A 19,078-nucleotide genomic window follows, 5' to 3' on the forward strand; every position below is an offset into this window, starting at 1 on the left:
AAGATTATTGCAATACCTTGAATATGTTAAGAAATTATAGATCGAATAGTTAGGTCTAACTCAGATGTTTGTTTTGCATTTTTGATTAAAAAAAAAAATTCGATTTTACTGGCTCTAGAGGAAAATTTACTTACCGCGCTGTCTTCCTTCATTTTAAAAGTATGTTTGTCCGTTTTAAGCTTTATTATAGCCTACTTGGATATTTTAGGACCAATATATTTGAGGTATAAACTTTTCACGATAAAAATTTATGGTAGCTGTATACTCATAAAAAAGCGGAAGATTGCATGACTGAAGTAACAAAAAAAGGAATTTACTAAAGTTTTTTATGACATAACTATTTAAACAGTAAATTTTATTCAAACATTCGCTACTAAAGTCATTTAAGCACTAAATTATATTTTGTAACTGCAATTAAGACAGAATAATTTACAACTAGGTGCTTGTATGTATATACTCTAAGCTTCCCAACTTGCGAATTGATTTATTGATGATATTATTTGATTATAAACAGGAAGATTTTTATAGATAATTTTTTCTATGATTCGAGATTTTTACATGTCTAGACGACTTTTGTAAGCATAATAGACATTTGATTTTGTGACATTTGGTGGTCTGTTTTGCTTAGTCCTTTGGCGCAAATATAACAAGGGGATTCGCTACCCTAAAAAGTCAGGCAATCTCGTCTATTATAAACTTTATTAGTTTGTGTGGGGATTATTTGGAATTGATTGGGTGGTATTGTCATAACGTATAGAGCTTGAATAAGCGATCCAAATAAACGAGTGAAAACTAGAAACCGACGCCTGCTTTCCTTGAAATCTTAGAAAAACCTTACAACTTCTCTTGTGTTGCGCCGGAAACTGAGATATCCAGTTTTAGTGAAACTTGTATCATTATAAAGTGTTGATATTGATTTTCCGATTAAACCGGGAGAATTTTCTTTTTAAAATTCAGGAGAGGGCAGTTCCGAAAAATGTTCTAGCATACCTAATAGGAAAAATGCTCAAAATCGCCTCAAAAGAAATGTAATATGATCAGTTTCGCAGCTCTGTGATTTTTCTGTCGTGCAACCCGCTTTGATTGAAAACTTTGCCGACACAATTTCATTGACTTTCCCATCAAATTTCAGATTCAAACCACAAATTCTCAATAGCTTTCAATTATAACTAGTCCCCTGGGAGAATTTGCTAATAAATCATTTGTCTTTGAGACGGTCAGCAGACGTTGAGACTCGAAAATTTGATGTTTAAGATATTGAATCCTGTTCAATTCCTATTTCAAAACGTATAATTAATATGTTTAAACACAAATCGCGGAGGGCAGATTTCACCATGTCTTAGCTCATTCATAAGACAGTTTGAAGGGCCGTGTCTTCCTCTCCTTCTAAGCCAATAGACATTTCTAAAGTGTAACCAGGTATCGCCTCAACGCTAAGATGAACAATAAAAATAAGACTTTTCCTTTAGCGTTATTAATTCTATTTGCTTTGTTCATGTTATTGCTCAAAAATGAAAGATCTTCATTCCGTTTTCCCTAATTAAAACACGTCACTGTACTGGTTAAGATGGTTTCTTAAACGAAGGGTATATTACCGACCTCGAGAGATTCGTGTCAACGTACTAACTAAACAATATTCAATGTTCAATAGGTTTATTGACAACAAAAATAAATAAATCTCACATAATTAAAAACATCTCAATCTATTCCTGGATGCCGAGAACCACAATATTTACATATTTAAACATAACTACTCAGAGTGGTCACAACTCTTACTCTCAGACGGGATCCTGTCTCTCATGAGTCGATAGAGTTAACGAAAAACTTTCGTGCTCCTAGCTTCATCATAATAAACCACTCCATCATAAAAAAATGAATGAAAGACGAAAAAATAACCACTTGTCAGAATCCGACAAGTGGCTAATATCGATAAGGTCAATCACACATGGGGGTAGGTACCGCGTGACTTCTAATTGCGTTATTAAATATAAAGGGGCTAAGAACTGACCCTTTTTTTCCTGCACGACGTAAAGAAATTCGGTCTGAAAGTCGCCCTCCGAAAAAATTCTCACAGATGAATTACCATACACACTCGTCAAACACTGGCCTATAAAGGGGTCCACTCCACTACGCAACAATGACAAAAAAGCGTAGTTATGCAACATACTATCAAACGCTTTTGAAATATCAACTCCGTACACAGATTGTTTTTTTGTTTTTTAGATTATGATGGTGTTTCAATATTTCTTGAAAAATTGTGTGTGCATTTTGGACCCCTAAACCACTTTGAAAACCCAACTGATGGTCCCCATCACATTTTGTTGATAAAGATGGTAGTAAAATATGTTTAAATAATTTACTAATAACAGAACAAAGTGTTATAGGTATGTATGATGAACAATATGAAGGATCCTTGCGCTTGTTGCGTATACAAACTGCTTTACCTTCTCCCATCAAAGAAGGGACATAATGATGAGTTACTATTACTTGATATAATAACGTAAGATACTCCAGTGATTTTGTAGTACCATACAGAAGGTGCTCTAGTAATAAACCATCTGGACCTGGGGCCTTCCCACATTTTATTGACCTAATTTGAATCAAAACCTAAGACGGAGAAAAACAAACTAGGTTTTCATATTGGTTCACATGAGAAAAATGCTTATATAACAATTCACGACAACTCAATTCAGTTGATGGTGGGGTAGACGAAAAAACTGAAGTAAAGTGTACATATCGTTGTTCTAGGGGGATTTGGTCTGATAAATCAGCTACTTAGCTCTAGCGGGATTTAGTCTGAGAAAGCAACCAAGGATATACGACTCCATCTGCAAATAAGTCAACTGATGTTTAATTGAATTTACTGTAAACCCGCCAATTTTAATAATTAAAATTATGATGGAGCAAAACCCATGATAAAAGAAAAAACACTCAAATATTAAAAACACAAGACAGCCACAGAATGAAAACTACTGCATGGATATTAGCCACCACTGGTGTGATTGACCCTTCATATTGAACGTTCCAACTGGTATTCTACGACTTTTGTTAAATCTGCGATCCTTAACTTCCTGATAATTTTTGAATTTCTTGTCCGGTTTCTAAATATGAAAGGAGTGCCTAATTGAAAGGAGACCGAATTTCATAAGCACTTTTCAAATTGAAAAACAGCCATGAATATGAGGTGTCACAATTGCATTGAATAGCATGGAGAGGATGGCTCTAATGGATCAGAGTTTTCCTGATGGCAATGGCAATAGCCTTGATGGCAATAGTGCCATCAGTGGTGTATATTTAGCATTTTATCTGTGGAAATAAAAGTTGACGAGCTTGTTTGAGGGATGAGCCAGGGAGTCTAAGATAGTTTTTCTGGTCAGAAAGATTGATTGAGCTTCTACTGAAGAGCTATGCAGCGAAATTTTGGACTTCTCAGTTTTGAACTTGGGTCTGATATTAGAAATCTTAAGGGGGAGGAAAAAATATAGGGGGCCATATCTCTTTCCCAACGCCAATGCATACTTGACATGTATTGAACTTACAGTATCAGTCCTTCAGTATGATTTCCGCTTAATTTACTTTCTGCGACGCTTAATCATTGTCATGATGATAACAAAATCAGCAGATGGCATTCAAGAAAAATATACATTATTTAGTATAATATACATTTTTATACATTTTCAAAAATGAAAATATTTTTATATTTATATATTTTTTTATTTATATTTATATATTATATTATTTATATATTATATTATATTATTTATATTTATATATTATATTATATTTATATGTTTATATATTTATATTTATATATTTTCAAAAATGAAAATATACATTTTTTATTTATACATTATACATTATTTCTCCACTTCCAGAGGAGAAAACTCAGGTGTAAAGTGGGCGTACCATTCAACAGAGGGAATATTCCCCCCTCCCATTGGAACCAAATTAACCAATTCAAAAAATTACCATTATATGCATAAAAGATAAAAAAATACAAATCCAAATACTCACGTGTCAAAATTGATAAAACTAGCCGCTTCTGTTCATTTTCTTACGCTTTGGTTTTTCAACATGTTCTGTCGCATAAAAAGATTAAAAAAGATCGAAACAAAAAGTAAATACAGGCTGAGTTAAGTTGTTTTAATTAAACCTTAACGAAATTTAAGATCTGTATACCATTGTTAGGTGCACGCACTTGTGATTTCGAAAAGTCCTTCTTTTTATAAAGTGTTCGGTATAATCTTCAATTGCCCCAAATTTGAATTTTAACGTTGATAGGGAAGGGGATATAACGCACTGTCATTTAGAATATGACATTTTTGAGCATGTTGTGAACCAAATAAGATATAGAATAAGAGAATGAACCAATCGATAGAGCCTACTGAATTTAAGAATCTAGTATTCTAATCTCTCAATTTAATCTCAATACCGCATGCCGCCTTTGAATTTTTGCCGAAAGGATTAATATACACCAATAGTTTTAGCTCTGTCTGCGTTTTTAACAGGGGGAACTGATTTTTTGCTGGTGTTCTATTCTATTATTATTCTTATTATTATTATTATTATTGTCATTTGAATTAAAATGGAATAGCTGTGGGTATCAAGTCATGGCTAATTGTAGAAAAAGCCAAGACAGATAGTCCAATTGAGTGAGAAGAAAAACCTGACAGTAATTTCTCCCCTTCATTGCTGACGTTACCATCTCCCACTTATGATACACCTCTCATGTCACTCCATAATGCCGAACTAGAGTCAATCTGTTGGAGGTTCTACCATGTTCATCAAGGGGAACCGATTTTTTGCTGGTTTTCTATTCTATTATTACTATTATTCTTCTGATTATTATTGTTATTTGCTATTATATTTTATAGCTGTTATTCTTTTCTTTTCAGGAATTATTTGTCACTTGTTGGATCTCCAGTAGTTTTTTGTCACAACGATTTCCAAGAAGGGAACATTCTATACAGAGAATCAGCTAAAACAAGGGAAAACCAGATTGTTATAATTGATTTTGAGTATTGCTCATATAATTATAGAGGATTTGACCTGGCTAACCATTTTTGTGAATGGACGGTCAACAATTCATATGGGAAGGGTTCGGGCTTTTTATTCACTCCTGAAGATCAAGCAAGCCCTGAGCAAAAGGTATGTGATCTTGCTTTTTTTTTTCAAAACCTGACTATCAGTTAAGGTCCAATATTATTCGTATTATAATTTTTTTTTTTTTTTTTTAATCTTTCAAAGTCAATAATATCTAACAAGGTTAAAGAAAAAGCTAAAACCGTAAACCTAATAAACTTAAACTAAAATAAACTTAAATAAAAATAAACTAAAAAATCTATATTTATATGCAGTGTAAATTATATACTATCCTCTCTCTCTCTTCTCTCTTATCTCTCTCTTTTGTCCTTGGTTTATTTTTTTTTGTTTGAAGCTTGTAGTAATGTGTATGTGTAGATTGTTGTAAGGTTGTTTTAGGCTGTTGTAAGGTTGTAGCATAGTGTTGGTTGATGTAAGGTTATTTTCCTTAGGTTGTTATAGTAAGGTGTAGATCTATATTGTTGTAAGGCTGTAAGTTATTTTTCGGAGGTTTTAGTAATTTGTAACTGTAGGCTGTTGTAAGGTCGTTTTAGGCTGTTCTGATATTGTTGTATTATATAGGTTGTTGTGAGGTTTTAGGTTGTTTTCCCAAGGTTATTTTAGGTTGTTGTAGTAAGGTATAGGTTATAGTAAAGGTGTTATGAGGTTGATTTCCTGAGGTTGTTTTAGATTGTTTGCAGCTGCTGTCCAAATTAAACCAAACACTGTATTCCATACAGTGTTTGGTTTCAGTGAATATATTTCTGGTTTTGAAAGATCGTATTACTTTATTACCAGTAGTTGACTGAGTGTATCAGGTGTCTTTTGGGGCCGAATTAGGACCATTTCCTTATCGCGCTCATGCATTATTATGTCCTACTTATTTCTTTAATTTGTTGGTATAAAGGAGTTGAAATTTTGATTTCAAGACGTAATTACAAGTTAGTAAAGACATTAAACTACAGTCTCCCCCTCCCCCAAAGAAAAACAAAACAACTTACATTTTCCTCTATATTCTCGTTATAATTACCTTTTATAATACTTTTCAGTACTTTATTTGGAATTTGAACCATCCCATAAATAATTCGAAGAAATCTTTTTTTGGAGGGGGGGGAGACCTAAAAAATCATAAAAATTGGGATATGTTTGTTTGTCAGGTTGGGTGTGGGGTACAGCAGCATTTGAGAAATGGAGCCCCAACCCTCTAAAAGCCAGTGGCCATATACACAACAACAAGCCCAAAAATGAAACAAAACAAACAATAACACTCAGCATGTTGGAACAAATGAACATTTAAATGCGGACAAGTCCATTTATTTTGACCACATATACAGCGATCGTCATGAGCAGATATACTGTATGTATATATCAATATCCGCTGGTGACGATCGCTATGTATGTAGTCGAAATATCCAGACTTTTGTATCTGCTTTCACTGTCTAATAAATGGGCTTATTCCGGTTGGAACGTTTATTCGTTGATCATAAAAAATCAGCGTGATCTTGGAAAAAAATACCTAATTTAAGGTATTATTTAAAAAAAAATCATATATTTAAATCACTAGCTTCCGCACCTACACAGCTTTATTTCTGAAGCTTCCTATTGGAATAATTAGGTCTCTAGAAGTAGTCTCGAAAATACCCGGGAGCAGTTGGCGCGTCCCCTCGATTTTTTTTCCCTTGAATTCACCAAACTTTGACAATTACTAAGAAATTGTTCCAGTCCATCCCTATACTCATCAGAAAGGGGGCAAGCACACGCATCTCCCAAGCCATCCTTGTTATGTGACTCCAAGCGTCCCCTACGCAGTAGCATACAATTAGCCTGCACGGCTATCAAGGCTCCAAGGTAGCTACCAAGGCTACCTAAGGCTCTCCAGTGTAGGTTCAGAAAAGTTTCAGTCGTCTGCTTGTTAAAGAGGATAAAAGAGGTCACTTTCAAAATTATTACGCCATCTCGTCCTTGGTCTTTCAGGTGTGCGTCGACCTTGGAACCTTCCCTTGAGGACAGGTCCGGCCAGGGTAGCGAAGCACCGACTTAAGTTTTATTGTTTTTTTCCTTCCCCTGAGGACAGACCTGCTCGCTGCAATCTGTTCGTTTTCTATTGAAGTTCGAATATTTTTTTCCACTAAAAAAAAAAATTGGTATGGAATAAAAATTTGTTGGTATGGAATTACGAAATGAAATATACAGTGAATAAGAAGAAACGAATTTACGTAAAATATATTCCTATTTTTTATATACATTAGTATAAAATCCGTGAATGTTCGTGAAGTCCTATCATTTCTATAGGGTTATTTAACAGTACTTTATTATTGTTTTTTAGGCTATGTAATATATTAACGTGTACCAATTATAAAATTTTGTTGTGCCAACTTCAAAAACATCTTAATTAACTCAACTTTCTTTAATATCGTCGGTTGAATCTCCACCCCCCCTCTTCTTGTCGTAAATACATCGATGAATTAGTTGTGTAAGTTTTTTTTTCTGGAGCATTTTCAAAAAAATTTGGGAACAGGTTCAACATTTCATTTGTCTGTGGTGACAACTGTCTTTTTCTTATCTTTTTCTTCTTCCCTCAAATTAAATTAAATCAAGGCCGGAAGTTGAGGGAAAGAAATCTATATGGTGCGTAGTAAAGGAATTGTTAAAACTAACTTAAGGATTTTTAGAAATTCTCTTGAAGATGCCACCTTCCCGTCTGTTCTTATAAAAAATGTCCATGTGTTTATATTTGTAAATATGTAAACGATTGTAATAAATTAGGATATATATTCAGTTATAAATTATGTGTGTATTGTAAAATATTATGACGTAACATCGTTATAAAAATTTGCAATATGTTATAATATAGCTATATAAGTAGTAAATGCCGTGGCGTCAACTGGAGACAGAGTCCTCCACTAAGCTTTTTTGTCCCCCCCCCCTGGATTTTGAAAATACGTTTTTTGGGCGTTTTGTTATTTTTTAAAAAAATCCTATTTTTGTTTTTTCATTGAAAAAATGGCAAATTTGCACCCTCCCTCTTGATGTTGAAAAGCACATTTTGCCTTTCCCCCTCCCCCTAGATTTTCATGAGTTGACGCCACTGAGTAAATATATAAATCTATTTTCGTTTCAATGAGGACGTCTTAGTACAATTATGATAGTCAAATTATGTTAAACGTTTGAATTTACTCATTTTTTGTTGGCAATGGTTCCACTAAGGCGTTAAATCAGGTGGGTTCACGATTATTTACAAAAGAAATTATTCTAGGCAGTTGTTAACTGTCCTCTGTCGAATAGAATGTTTCATGTTGATAGTGACCTGCAGATCAGTTTTTAGTGGATGAGGGGGCGGCGAGGTAAAGCGGCACTGGCCCAGGGCCCATCAATTTTAGGGGTGCAAAATTTTAAATAAATAATCTAACGGTTGTGAGCTACTTTATAATCTTTGATCTTTATTTAAATAAAATACAGCGTGCCGCTAATATAAGCAAATTGAATCCGAAAATCTCCTTTTTAATATCTTCATCAACATTCATTGAAAATAAAAGTAAGAAGATCAAATTTAATTAATTTTAATTTATTTTTGTCGTGTTTTGGATTCAAATTTTTGGTTAAATGAAAATTTTGTTAAAATCTGGCCTAAAGATTTTTGGGAGACAGGGGGGGGGGGCTAATCAATATTTTACCCCAGGTGCAAGAGAGGCTAGAACCGCCACTGGTGACCTGAATCATGTTGTTTATGTGGATCACGTTCTCTTGGTTAGTAGAGCACGTCTTTACTATAATCTTTGTTTTCCTTATTGAATAACAGATAAAATTAGTTTGTCGGTGTGAATTTTATGTTTTAATGCCCCTACTTCAGATCTACCTCTCCCTTCGAATAGCTCTTTGCTGCCTAGCTCGAAGAACATTAACTGTCTTCGACTTTTTTTTGTTCTACTCAGTCTTCTACATATTAATATTGTTTAACGATTAAAAAACTTGAATTTCTTACGAAAAAATTTATCCAAGCCGTAACCGGTTTAACCAAAATGCCCTTTGCAGATTGTATAGTTCTCTTTGCGCTCCGGCAGTACTTTTTTTTCCTTTTTGGTTTTCTAGCTTTCTTCGAAAAAAAAACTATTAAAAATCGAAAGCTGTATATTTCTGTAGGGAAAAAATTTCGGGAGGTGGATCATACTGAGTATCCCCCCCCCCCTGGATATGGCTCTGATTATATGCCTACTTCTTTTTTAGCTTCATTTCTTGCGAAGTTACATCCACACTTTTAAAGAAGAGATGGGACTAAATGACGAGGAAATATTTAAACAAAATGGAAAGCTGGCTGTCACTCTATCTGAAAATTTTCTCCTCAAAGAAATTGAGACTTTCACGCTTGGCTCACATTTTTTCTGGGGTCTTTGGGGTGTAATTAGTTCATCCTCAAAGATACCCTTTGGATATTGGGTAGGTTAATCAATTTTTTTTTTTATCTTGTGCTAACTCTGGTTGTGTTTATATATTAATCAGCTAAATTAATTGTTTTTTTTTATGTTTAACAATTCCAATAGTGGTTTTAAGATGAAACAAGGTGGCAAGATTAAGAAATTTGAAAAAAACCTACTCACTTTTCATTTTTGAAAAGTTAAATATAGCCTGAATGCTTTCATTACAGGAATGCCAGTCGGATGGGGGGGGGGGGTGTTGAGGTGGTGGTAAATACTGTATGTTGAAAAGGTACTGAAGATACATGTCTTCTTATTTTCATTGAAGCAAATAAAAAATAACGCCCCTCCCCCCTATATCTTGCCAAAAGTAAAATTAGAATGTGACTAACTGTACAGTTTATATACTCTTTGCAGAATATTTGATAGCATATTTCGAAAGAAAACCAGAAATTCAACACGTCATAAGCTTATCATGTAACCCACGAATGAAACTATAAATTAAGAAACTTAAACCAGACATTTGTGTAGCCTATCTATTAGCCCAGATTCTTATCAGACGTTGTTCCAATTAACATTTTTTCTTAGTTGAAAGAGAGGAGTGGGAATCAGAAACAGACGGGAGCCTGCACAGTGGGGGCCTGCCCCGAGCCTGCCTGAAATGCAAGGACTGTCGTATGCTTTTTTCTATAGTTTCTTAAATTTCCCACTTAATTTGCCTATTTTGGTGTTCAAACTTGTTCCTTGTTTTGGTTTTTCCAAACTTGTCCCTTTTCCACTGAAATAAACTCCTACAAGTGTTCCTGCTCTGAAAGACCGTTAAAAAGTCAAGATTTTTATTACTATACCGAAAAAGTATATTTCAATAGCTCTATAGTCAAATGAGACTACACCAGAAATAGAAGATATAACCTCATTCGGAATTGTTGTAAAAGATTTGGAAATAAAGTTCACGGAAGCCCATAAGTACTACATTTTTGGGGGACAAGCAGGGGAGGGTAGATCATCAAGGGGTCAGAGAGAGAGAGGGGTAGAAAAGAAAGATAATACTACATAGCTCTGAATAAACTTAAAAGAAAGAGAGAAAAAGTTGGCCTCTATCATTTAATAGTCAGTGAGATACAGAAGAAGGGTGAGGGGTGGTGTGGGTAAAAACGCCCAACAAACACTAATTAAGGCCCATTAACACTATTAAACGCCCATCTATCATTGAATAGTCACTGAGATCTAGAAGAAGGGTGAGGGGTAGTGTGGGTAAAAAAGCCCAATAAACACTAATTAACGCCCATAAACACCATTAAACGCCCATCTATCATTCAATAGTCAATGAGATCCAGAAGAAGGGTGAGGGGCAGTGTAGTTAAAAACGCCCAATAAACACTAACTTGTCTCTAAGGAACCAGCTATATGAAAAAATATTGAATAAAAGAGTAATAAAATTAGGCAACCATTAAAGGAAATAAAACACCTCTCTATCATTAAAGGAATAAAACAATTAAAAGAAGTAAACAGCCAGGAATGTGTCAAGAAATTTTTTTCGTGACTAAACTTTGGCTTTTTTCCACCTATGCCGAGCCAGATTAATCCACATTTATGCTTCAATATTACATTGAGAACCATCGAAATGACATTCAGAATGGCGCAAAATCGTTAATTTGGCTATAATCATGCATAGTCCGGGTTTTACAACAGATAACGCAGCTTGGGCACTACTGCAATATTTGCAGAAATGGTCGCAATATAGATATTGCATAATCAGACAGGCATGATTTTTCAATTTGAGCAGAGAGGTAATATGTCTGCACCTCTACTCCCATTACAACTTTTTTGGCCATTTCAATGGGTTTACAATCGATTAGATCGATAATTGGAGCAAATAATATAATATAATAATATAATATTATATATAATATAATATATAATAATATAATATATAATAATAATATAATGTTATAAATAATATAATATGGATAAATGAAGCAAAATCGATAATTTGGCTATATTCATGCCTTGTCCAGGTTATACAACAGATAATGCAGCTTGGGCGCTACTACAATATTTTCAGAAATGATCGCAATATAGATATTGCATAATCAGACAAGTATGATTTTTCAATTTGAATAGAGGGGTAATGTGTCTGCACCTTTACTCCCATTACAACCTTTTTTGGCCCTTTCAATGGGTTCACAATCGATTACGTCTTTGAAAGTTGAGAGAGGGAATAAGTTCGAAGTTGGAATGAATTAAACACGTTTTAGCCCTGAAAGTCGGAAGTATTTATTTGAGGAATCTTTTACAGCAAATATTAAAAGTTCGCTATTTTAAAGTGTTATCTTAATTAAATGTGCTTTTCAGTGTCACCACGGTTGCTTAGCCGGCTAACCTCCACTTATTTGCAACAAAAATGTTCAAGTAAGAATGAATAAGCATAGTGTATAATGTTCCCAGTGCAAAACATTTCCAATTTTTATTGCCAATTTACTAATTTTTTTCATTCTCAAGCAGCGATGAATAAACCTTTTCAATAAAGAATTCATTTATCCGCCGAACATGATTACTAGAATAAATTTAAAAGGAGCACTTTTCTATTTTGGCTACTGATGATAAGAGATGAAAATGAAATTTTGGCAGATCTGTTTGGAGGTGTGTCCCCGGCAAACACGTGGATTGATCTTAGATTTTTACGTATTTCTTTTGAAAAGCAGGCGCTAATAGGCTAACGGATGTGACTAGAATATATTAATTACAGGTTTTGAGATGAATTCTGCGAAATCGAACCTTATCTGTTGCGCATATTGACTTACGCGCTTTGTCGAACAGTTTGGAATTTCCTAGTTACGCCTTTGGAATTTCCTAGTGGGAAATTTATCTGCAAAGAACCATATATGAGTATGAATCAGGATCTATCACTTACTTAACGAATCTAAAAATTCAGTTCAACGGTCGTGGTAGGGGAAAAGAAATTTGGTTGAGTCAAAAAAAAACTTTTTGGTATTTTCATAAAAAAATAAAAAATGCCTTGCTTTTATATTCAAAAAAATAACGTTTTAGATTTTTGTTAAAATAAAACTTAGAAAAAAACTCCTTTCCCCGTATAAATATGGATATAAAGAATTTTTGAAAAGAACAACAGAGCATACTGATTTTAAGAAAGTAGGATACAAATCGCCGGTTATCAAAATACGCCACTTAAATACGCCTTTGAATTATCGTAGCTGTAGAAAAAAGGGCATCACATTTTGAAAAAAAATCAAGAGCGTTCTGATTTTTAAAATGTAGGATACGAATGCCGGTTGCAAAAATACCCTTCTTATCACCTCTTAGTTACCGTAATAGTAGAAAATAGGACAATGCATTTAAAAACCATCAAGAGCATTCTGATTTTAAGAATGTAGGATACGAATCGCCGGTTGCAAAAATATGTCGCTTAACGTCTTTTGAATTACCTTAGCCGTAGAAAACAAAACAACGCATTAAAAAAAAAATCATATAGTAGACATTCTGATTTTAAGAATATAGGGTACGCATCACCGGTTGCAGAAATACACCTCTTAACGTCTTTTGAATTACCTTGCCGTAGAAGAGAAGACGTAACGCATTTAAAAAAACAAAAAACAAAAAGAAGACATTCTGATTTTAAGAATGTAGGGCACGAATCATCGGTTGCCAAAATCTGCCACTTAGATGCTCTTGAATTATCGTAGCCAAATAAAAAAGTACATATATATATATATATATATATATATATATATATATATATATATATATATATATATATATATATATATATATATATATATATATATATATATATATATATATATATATATATATATATATATATATATATATATATATATATATATATATATATATATATATATATATATATATATATATATATATATATATATATCAATCGTTAGAGCATACCTAGTTTAAGAATGTAGTATACGAATCGCCGATTGCCAAAATACGCCACTTAGCCCCTCTTGAATTACTTAGCAAAAAAAGCGCATTTTGGGAAATAACATCCCTACAGCTTACTGATTTTTGAAGAATGTAGGATACGAATCGCCGGTTGCCAAAAGACGCTTCTTATCACCTCTTTGATTACCGTAGCAGTAGAAAATAGGACAGTACATTTTGAAAAAAAAAAAAAAAATCAATATTGCCTTCTGGTTTGAAAAATGTAGGATACGAATCATCGGTTGCCGAAATACGCTATTTGTCGCCTCTTGAATTACCTTAGCAGTAGGAAAGAGGACATCGCGAATTTTGCCCCCCCCCCCAAAAAAAATATAGAGTATACTGAGATTAAGAATGTAGGATACGAATCCCCGGTTGCCAAAATACGCCACTTGTCGCCTCTGGAATTGCCCAGCCGACTTTTTATCTAGCGTAAGATTATAAATTTTGATTTGATAGTCGCTGAACTCCTGGGTTTTCCTGTTCTAATGGTAATTTTTTTGAAGTCCTTATCACCAATCTAGAGTGTGGCCGGAAAACACCTGAAAGGAAAACTAAGCGGTGACTCACTCATAGCTAATCAAAGAATTGATCGTACGATGTTTTGGAATAAAGTAGTGACTCACGTCTTAGCACAGAAACACAGTAAAGTTATAAATGTAACGATGAATTGTTTAAAATCGCAACTATAAAATAATACAATTTTGAAAGAAGAATTTTAAGAGACCAACAAATCTAAGCGGCACTTATCAACGATTCACGATTTTTTTCCGAAAATACGATTTGTTACATAAATTTTTTTACGTGAACTTATTATGCATATGATTTTTATATTTATTATTTTGTTTCGTTACTTCTTTGGTTATTTTATTAACTGTATTTGTTCGTTAAATCATTTTTTCCTTTCTTTGATATTATTCTTTCCTTTTATATACGATTATTTCATTTATGGTTTTACGACATTAAATTTTCCTGTTATTTTGTTTGACTAAATTTTTCCTAAACCTCGGTAATACTGTTTAATGTTTGTTATTATTTTTTATATACGGTTGTATTATTTTAAATTTTATTTTGTTGCTTTTCTGTTATTATGGTGATGCATAAACTTGCCTTTTTCCTTTCCTTGTTTGATGCTATTTTGCTTTTACATACGGTTGTTTTATTGGTGATTTTTTACATTTTATTTTTATGTTAATGGAATTGACTTATGGAGGGGGAGGGAGAAGAAACATCTCTTTTTTCTTTGATATTTTTTTTCCTTTTTCTACAATCATTTTTCTTTTTTAGTTATTTGTATCTAACATTTTTTTTTAATGAAGTGCCGCGTGCAATAATAACAATAATTTTTACAAAGGGAACCAAGGACCTTGACAAAAGGAACCAAAAGCAAAGTAACACCTGACACCACTTAATATCAAGCACATAAGTACGTAAATACAATCCATCATGAACCGACAGAAAAAGGTTCAGCCTTATTCTCAGGAATTTCTTCAGTTTTGAACTTCTGCACCCTTCTTTCTCACAGTTCTTATCTAGTTATTTTTATTAATTAAATTACACTTCTAATTAACCTGTTTAATTATAGGACTATGCTCTAACCAGACTCAATGCCTACTTCGATCTCAAATCCCGTTTGTTGGAGTCATCAACACCATTATGCATAAGGACTTAAAGATCTTCGAGGAATTACACCATATTCTGGTGCATATTGCACTTGTGTGAGAAATTTGCCAATTTTTCGGCTTAAAAGAAAGGCATTTTTAAACGCCAAATTTGGTTGTGCTATTTGTTGGCTGTGCTTCTACTAAAATAGCTTTTTATCGATATTTTGCAAACCAAAAGCAGGTTTATTAGGTCACTACCGATTTTTCATTTGAAAATCTGCTAGACAGTAGAAAGGCTTTCGTAAAGTTTAAGTCAGGTGCCGGTGTCAGGTGCTTTTCTTTTTATAATTATTATTTTTCATTAATTTCTAAAAAGAATATCTTTGTTTGCAATTTTAGTTTTTCAGAGCTATTTTAAGTTTATTGACCATGACTTAATAGGTACTACTTGGGTACCATTATGTTGTTTTGAGGATAAGCAAAAGGAATATAATCCATTTGTCATACGGTCCTACTCTGCAATGTAAAAAGAAAAGGTCTCCAGTTTTAGACTGCTTTGAAGCTATTTTAATAATAATGGTGTATGTTTGAAGACAGCGTTGTCCTATTTTTTAAAAGATTAATTTGGTCAAACGGTTAATTTATCATTTATCAAACTTGTAAGTAATCAAAGAGAAATTTTGATTGTTCAAAAGCTAAATTGAGTTGTTGTTTTGTATTGATCAATCCTTCAGAAGAAGTGTGTTTTAATAGGCAACATTTATGAAAACATTTTTGGAAGAAGCTGGAGACAGACGAGCAAAAGCACCGAATGAGTCGGTTACCAAAAATGTGCTCCGTTAGGCGTTTGCATTATATACCCTTTGACTGTGGTTTTTGAATGCTGGAACTTACCGCCATACACAATATACTAGACCTTCTAGTTTGTTTTTAGGCATTTAATTGGTCAGCTGGAACTTACCGCCATGCACAATATACTAGACCTTCTAGTTTGTTTTTAGGCATTTAATTGGTCAGCCAAAAACCGTTCACCAATCTACTACTCACAACTCATCAGCTCACCAAGCTGCCCAGCTGCCAACACAGCTATGCGTTCTCCTCCTTGTCCTAACCCTAACCAGAGCATCACACTTTATTTGCTTCAAATGTGTTTCTACTTCCTTAAAATATCTCTAGAATTCCGATCTTAGTTCTAAAACTCATCTTTCTAATAATCTAAGAAAATTTTATACAAAATTATACAAGGATATAATACAAGGTAGAGTGTGTAACTAGACTTAACCTAACCTAAATATTTTTCAGAGAGAGCCAGGGATATATGTGTCGTGGAAGTTGTTGACAGGTCACTCCGGCTCTTAGGGTATCCTAGAAAATTTTAAAATTTAAGAAGCTGAGTGGAGTAAGTTCAACCACTTTACATACTAAGGTGAATGGCAATAAGTTCCAGCAATCAAATTTCCCCGTTGAAAAATATTGCAACCCTGTTTTCCCGTTTTTAAAGTATTAGGTTATAGATTTCCCGTTTATTTTTGAATAATTGATATTATTCGCTGTATTGTATAATGAATATGTTTGCTTGTACAGCTGTACTACGTCGTCCAAGTTACCTTCGAAGAAGGAAGAAAGAAAAACTTGACAGAGTAAACCGATTAGTGAAGAAACTAAATGAGTATTCCTTTGATTATCCAGGAGAAAGAGGTGGGGACTCCAAATCCACCATGACAGGAATGTGTCTTGCCTGGAATTGTATGTAGGTTGTAGGGTGTGGATTAATAACCCCCTTGCAATATGTGTCCAGGTCTGGTCCCCAAAATACAAAAATATAATACTACCTCTTGTATCCTACTAAGTTTGGTAGTAATTCAACATCTACTTCTGATATGCGTATTGATGACAAAAATTTAGCAATTTATCTGAAACGCTGAAACTTATCGCCACACACAAATATACCAGATCTATTGATGACATGAGCTTAGAAGCCCTAGCTCATTTAAACAAGTTATTTTGTTGTGAAAGCCCGTCCAAGTAATACAATTGGAGTGAAAAAAAGACCTACTCTCTCCAAGACCCCCTCTCCTGGAAACCTTGGAAAACCTTCAAGAAAGATTTTTAGGATTATTCGAAAATTTTTGGGGGAAAATCCGAAATTTTTTAGCACTTTTCAAACTATTGCACTGTGACTACCACATATTAAAACTAATTAATATTAAAACTAATTAATAGGTATTTTTTAAAGAATACTTAGTAACTTAGTTGGACGATAACGTTGGCGGCCACAAGCTGTAGGTAAAATCTAATTCAGGAACCAAATTATCTTCAGGACTTTTTTCTTTTTTTTCATACACTTTTTATTTAAAGACTTGTCAACTTCTCTTGAAAAGAAAAAAGAGAGTTGAATTTGGCTTTATACTTCTTAACACTTTTCGCATGCAGAAAGTGATCTTCGTAACGTAGGTACCAATCTCCCGATTCTCTGCTTTCGGCCGGGAGGGTAATGCGTGGTTGTGACCAATTCATTCGACACTTCCCGTGTTTTTCCCAGAATTCTCCAATTGCAAAAATCTGGAGCCATTTGGAGCTTATTTAACTCTATGAAATTAGCCATTTGGAGCTGGGTCACCTCTGGCTCCCTGGGTCACCTCTGGCCGAGCGTACAGAATCTTATTGTAAGACTGTCGTTCCAAACCAAATAATCAGCTACACCAGGACTCGAACCCTGTCCTTACAGACAGTCCAGCGCTAACCATCGCCTAGTACTTTTAAACAATTTGGCTTTAGAGCTACTAATAATTAAATTCTCTAACAATACTTGCTGGAAAGAAACAAACGGATTTTGATTTCAAAATCCTTCCAAACTATAATTCTCTGGACTTTACTCGGAAATAAGATTTTCAGAGTTCTTCGAACTTCATTACATGAAGTCGAAAGTTATTAAAGAAAATCTGTTAATTAAGCAAAGTCTTTAACATGCATGCTGCTTTTGATAAACCAGCCTGGTTTCCAGTTGATGTTAAAGTTTATCATTTTAATTGGGGCTGGTTATCTCGAGTACCGGAAATCACCTTTGAAATAGTTTTAAAATGATAATAGCTACGTTTTCTGGCATACGGAATTTATTCCAAGTCCTTTTAGAGCACGAAATATTTTTGAAATGTGTAGCAAATAAAATAACCAAACATGGAACGATAGCCACGTATAAAAAAAAATAGCAATAAAAATTAAAAAAAGAAGGTAATTTAATCAAATTAATCATAAAACGGAAACAACCAGAAAAAGGATTAACAGAAAACCAAAAGGATATGAATCATATTCTAGCTGAAGTATTTTGTCAAAGAAAATGTAAAAAAAGCAATCCCCCCCCCCTTTTCTCTATTTTGGGGGAATGTCTTTTTGGTATTTTCATTGAACAATCGAAAAAGATCAGCCCCCTTGGAATTTTAAGAATACAGTGTGCCCCTACCCCTACATTTTCGCCAATTGATGCCCTTGCATACAGGGTCTGCTGGAATGCCGTATAAACTATTTCTGATATATATATATATATATATATATATATATATATATATATATATATATATATATATATATATATATATATATATATATATATATATATATATATATATATATATATATATATATATATATATATATATGCTGATACACACTAGGTGCCCTAGCTTGCCTAATTAAAGTGTGCGAATTGTGTTCAGAAATCTTGTTGTTCTATAGCAACGGACATGTAATCTGATTCACCGCTCCTCCTATCCCAAGGGGCCACTTCATGAAAATATAAGGGGGGAATTTTTTTATTTAAAAAAAAATGAGGATACGAACAAAATGTATTTTCCAATTCCAAACTGGGAGGACAATTTTTTCAGTGTAAATACCAGAGAAATAACTTAAAAAATATATTGGGGTTGAGGTAAATCTCTCTCTCTCTCTCTCTCTCTCTCTCTCTCTCTCTCTCTCCTCTCTCTCTCTCTCTCCTCTCTCTCTCTCTCGCTCTCT

The 19,078-nt window shown here is 33.6% G+C and overlaps 1 protein-coding gene across 3 annotated transcripts in view; it reads left to right on the plus strand.

The window, feature by feature from the left end:
- Positions 1 to 18,349, plus strand: part of LOC136036428 (choline/ethanolamine kinase-like) — a 69,610-nt gene extending 51,261 nt beyond the window's left edge. For all 3 annotated transcript variants that reach the window (XM_065718660.1, XM_065718659.1, XM_065718658.1), the window contains exons 6-8: positions 4,896 to 5,148; positions 9,307 to 9,516; positions 15,049 to 18,349. In XM_065718660.1, the coding sequence (XP_065574732.1) occupies positions 4,896 to 5,148; positions 9,307 to 9,516; positions 15,049 to 15,135 (550 nt within the window). In that variant the 3' untranslated portion in view covers positions 15,136 to 18,349. The remainder of the gene's footprint in view (positions 1 to 4,895; positions 5,149 to 9,306; positions 9,517 to 15,048) is intronic.
- The last annotated feature ends 729 nt before the right edge of the window (positions 18,350 to 19,078 follow it).

This window comes from Artemia franciscana, chromosome 15 (assembly GCF_032884065.1).
Source record: "Artemia franciscana chromosome 15, ASM3288406v1, whole genome shotgun sequence".
Classification (NCBI taxonomy): domain Eukaryota; kingdom Metazoa; phylum Arthropoda; class Branchiopoda; order Anostraca; family Artemiidae; genus Artemia; species Artemia franciscana.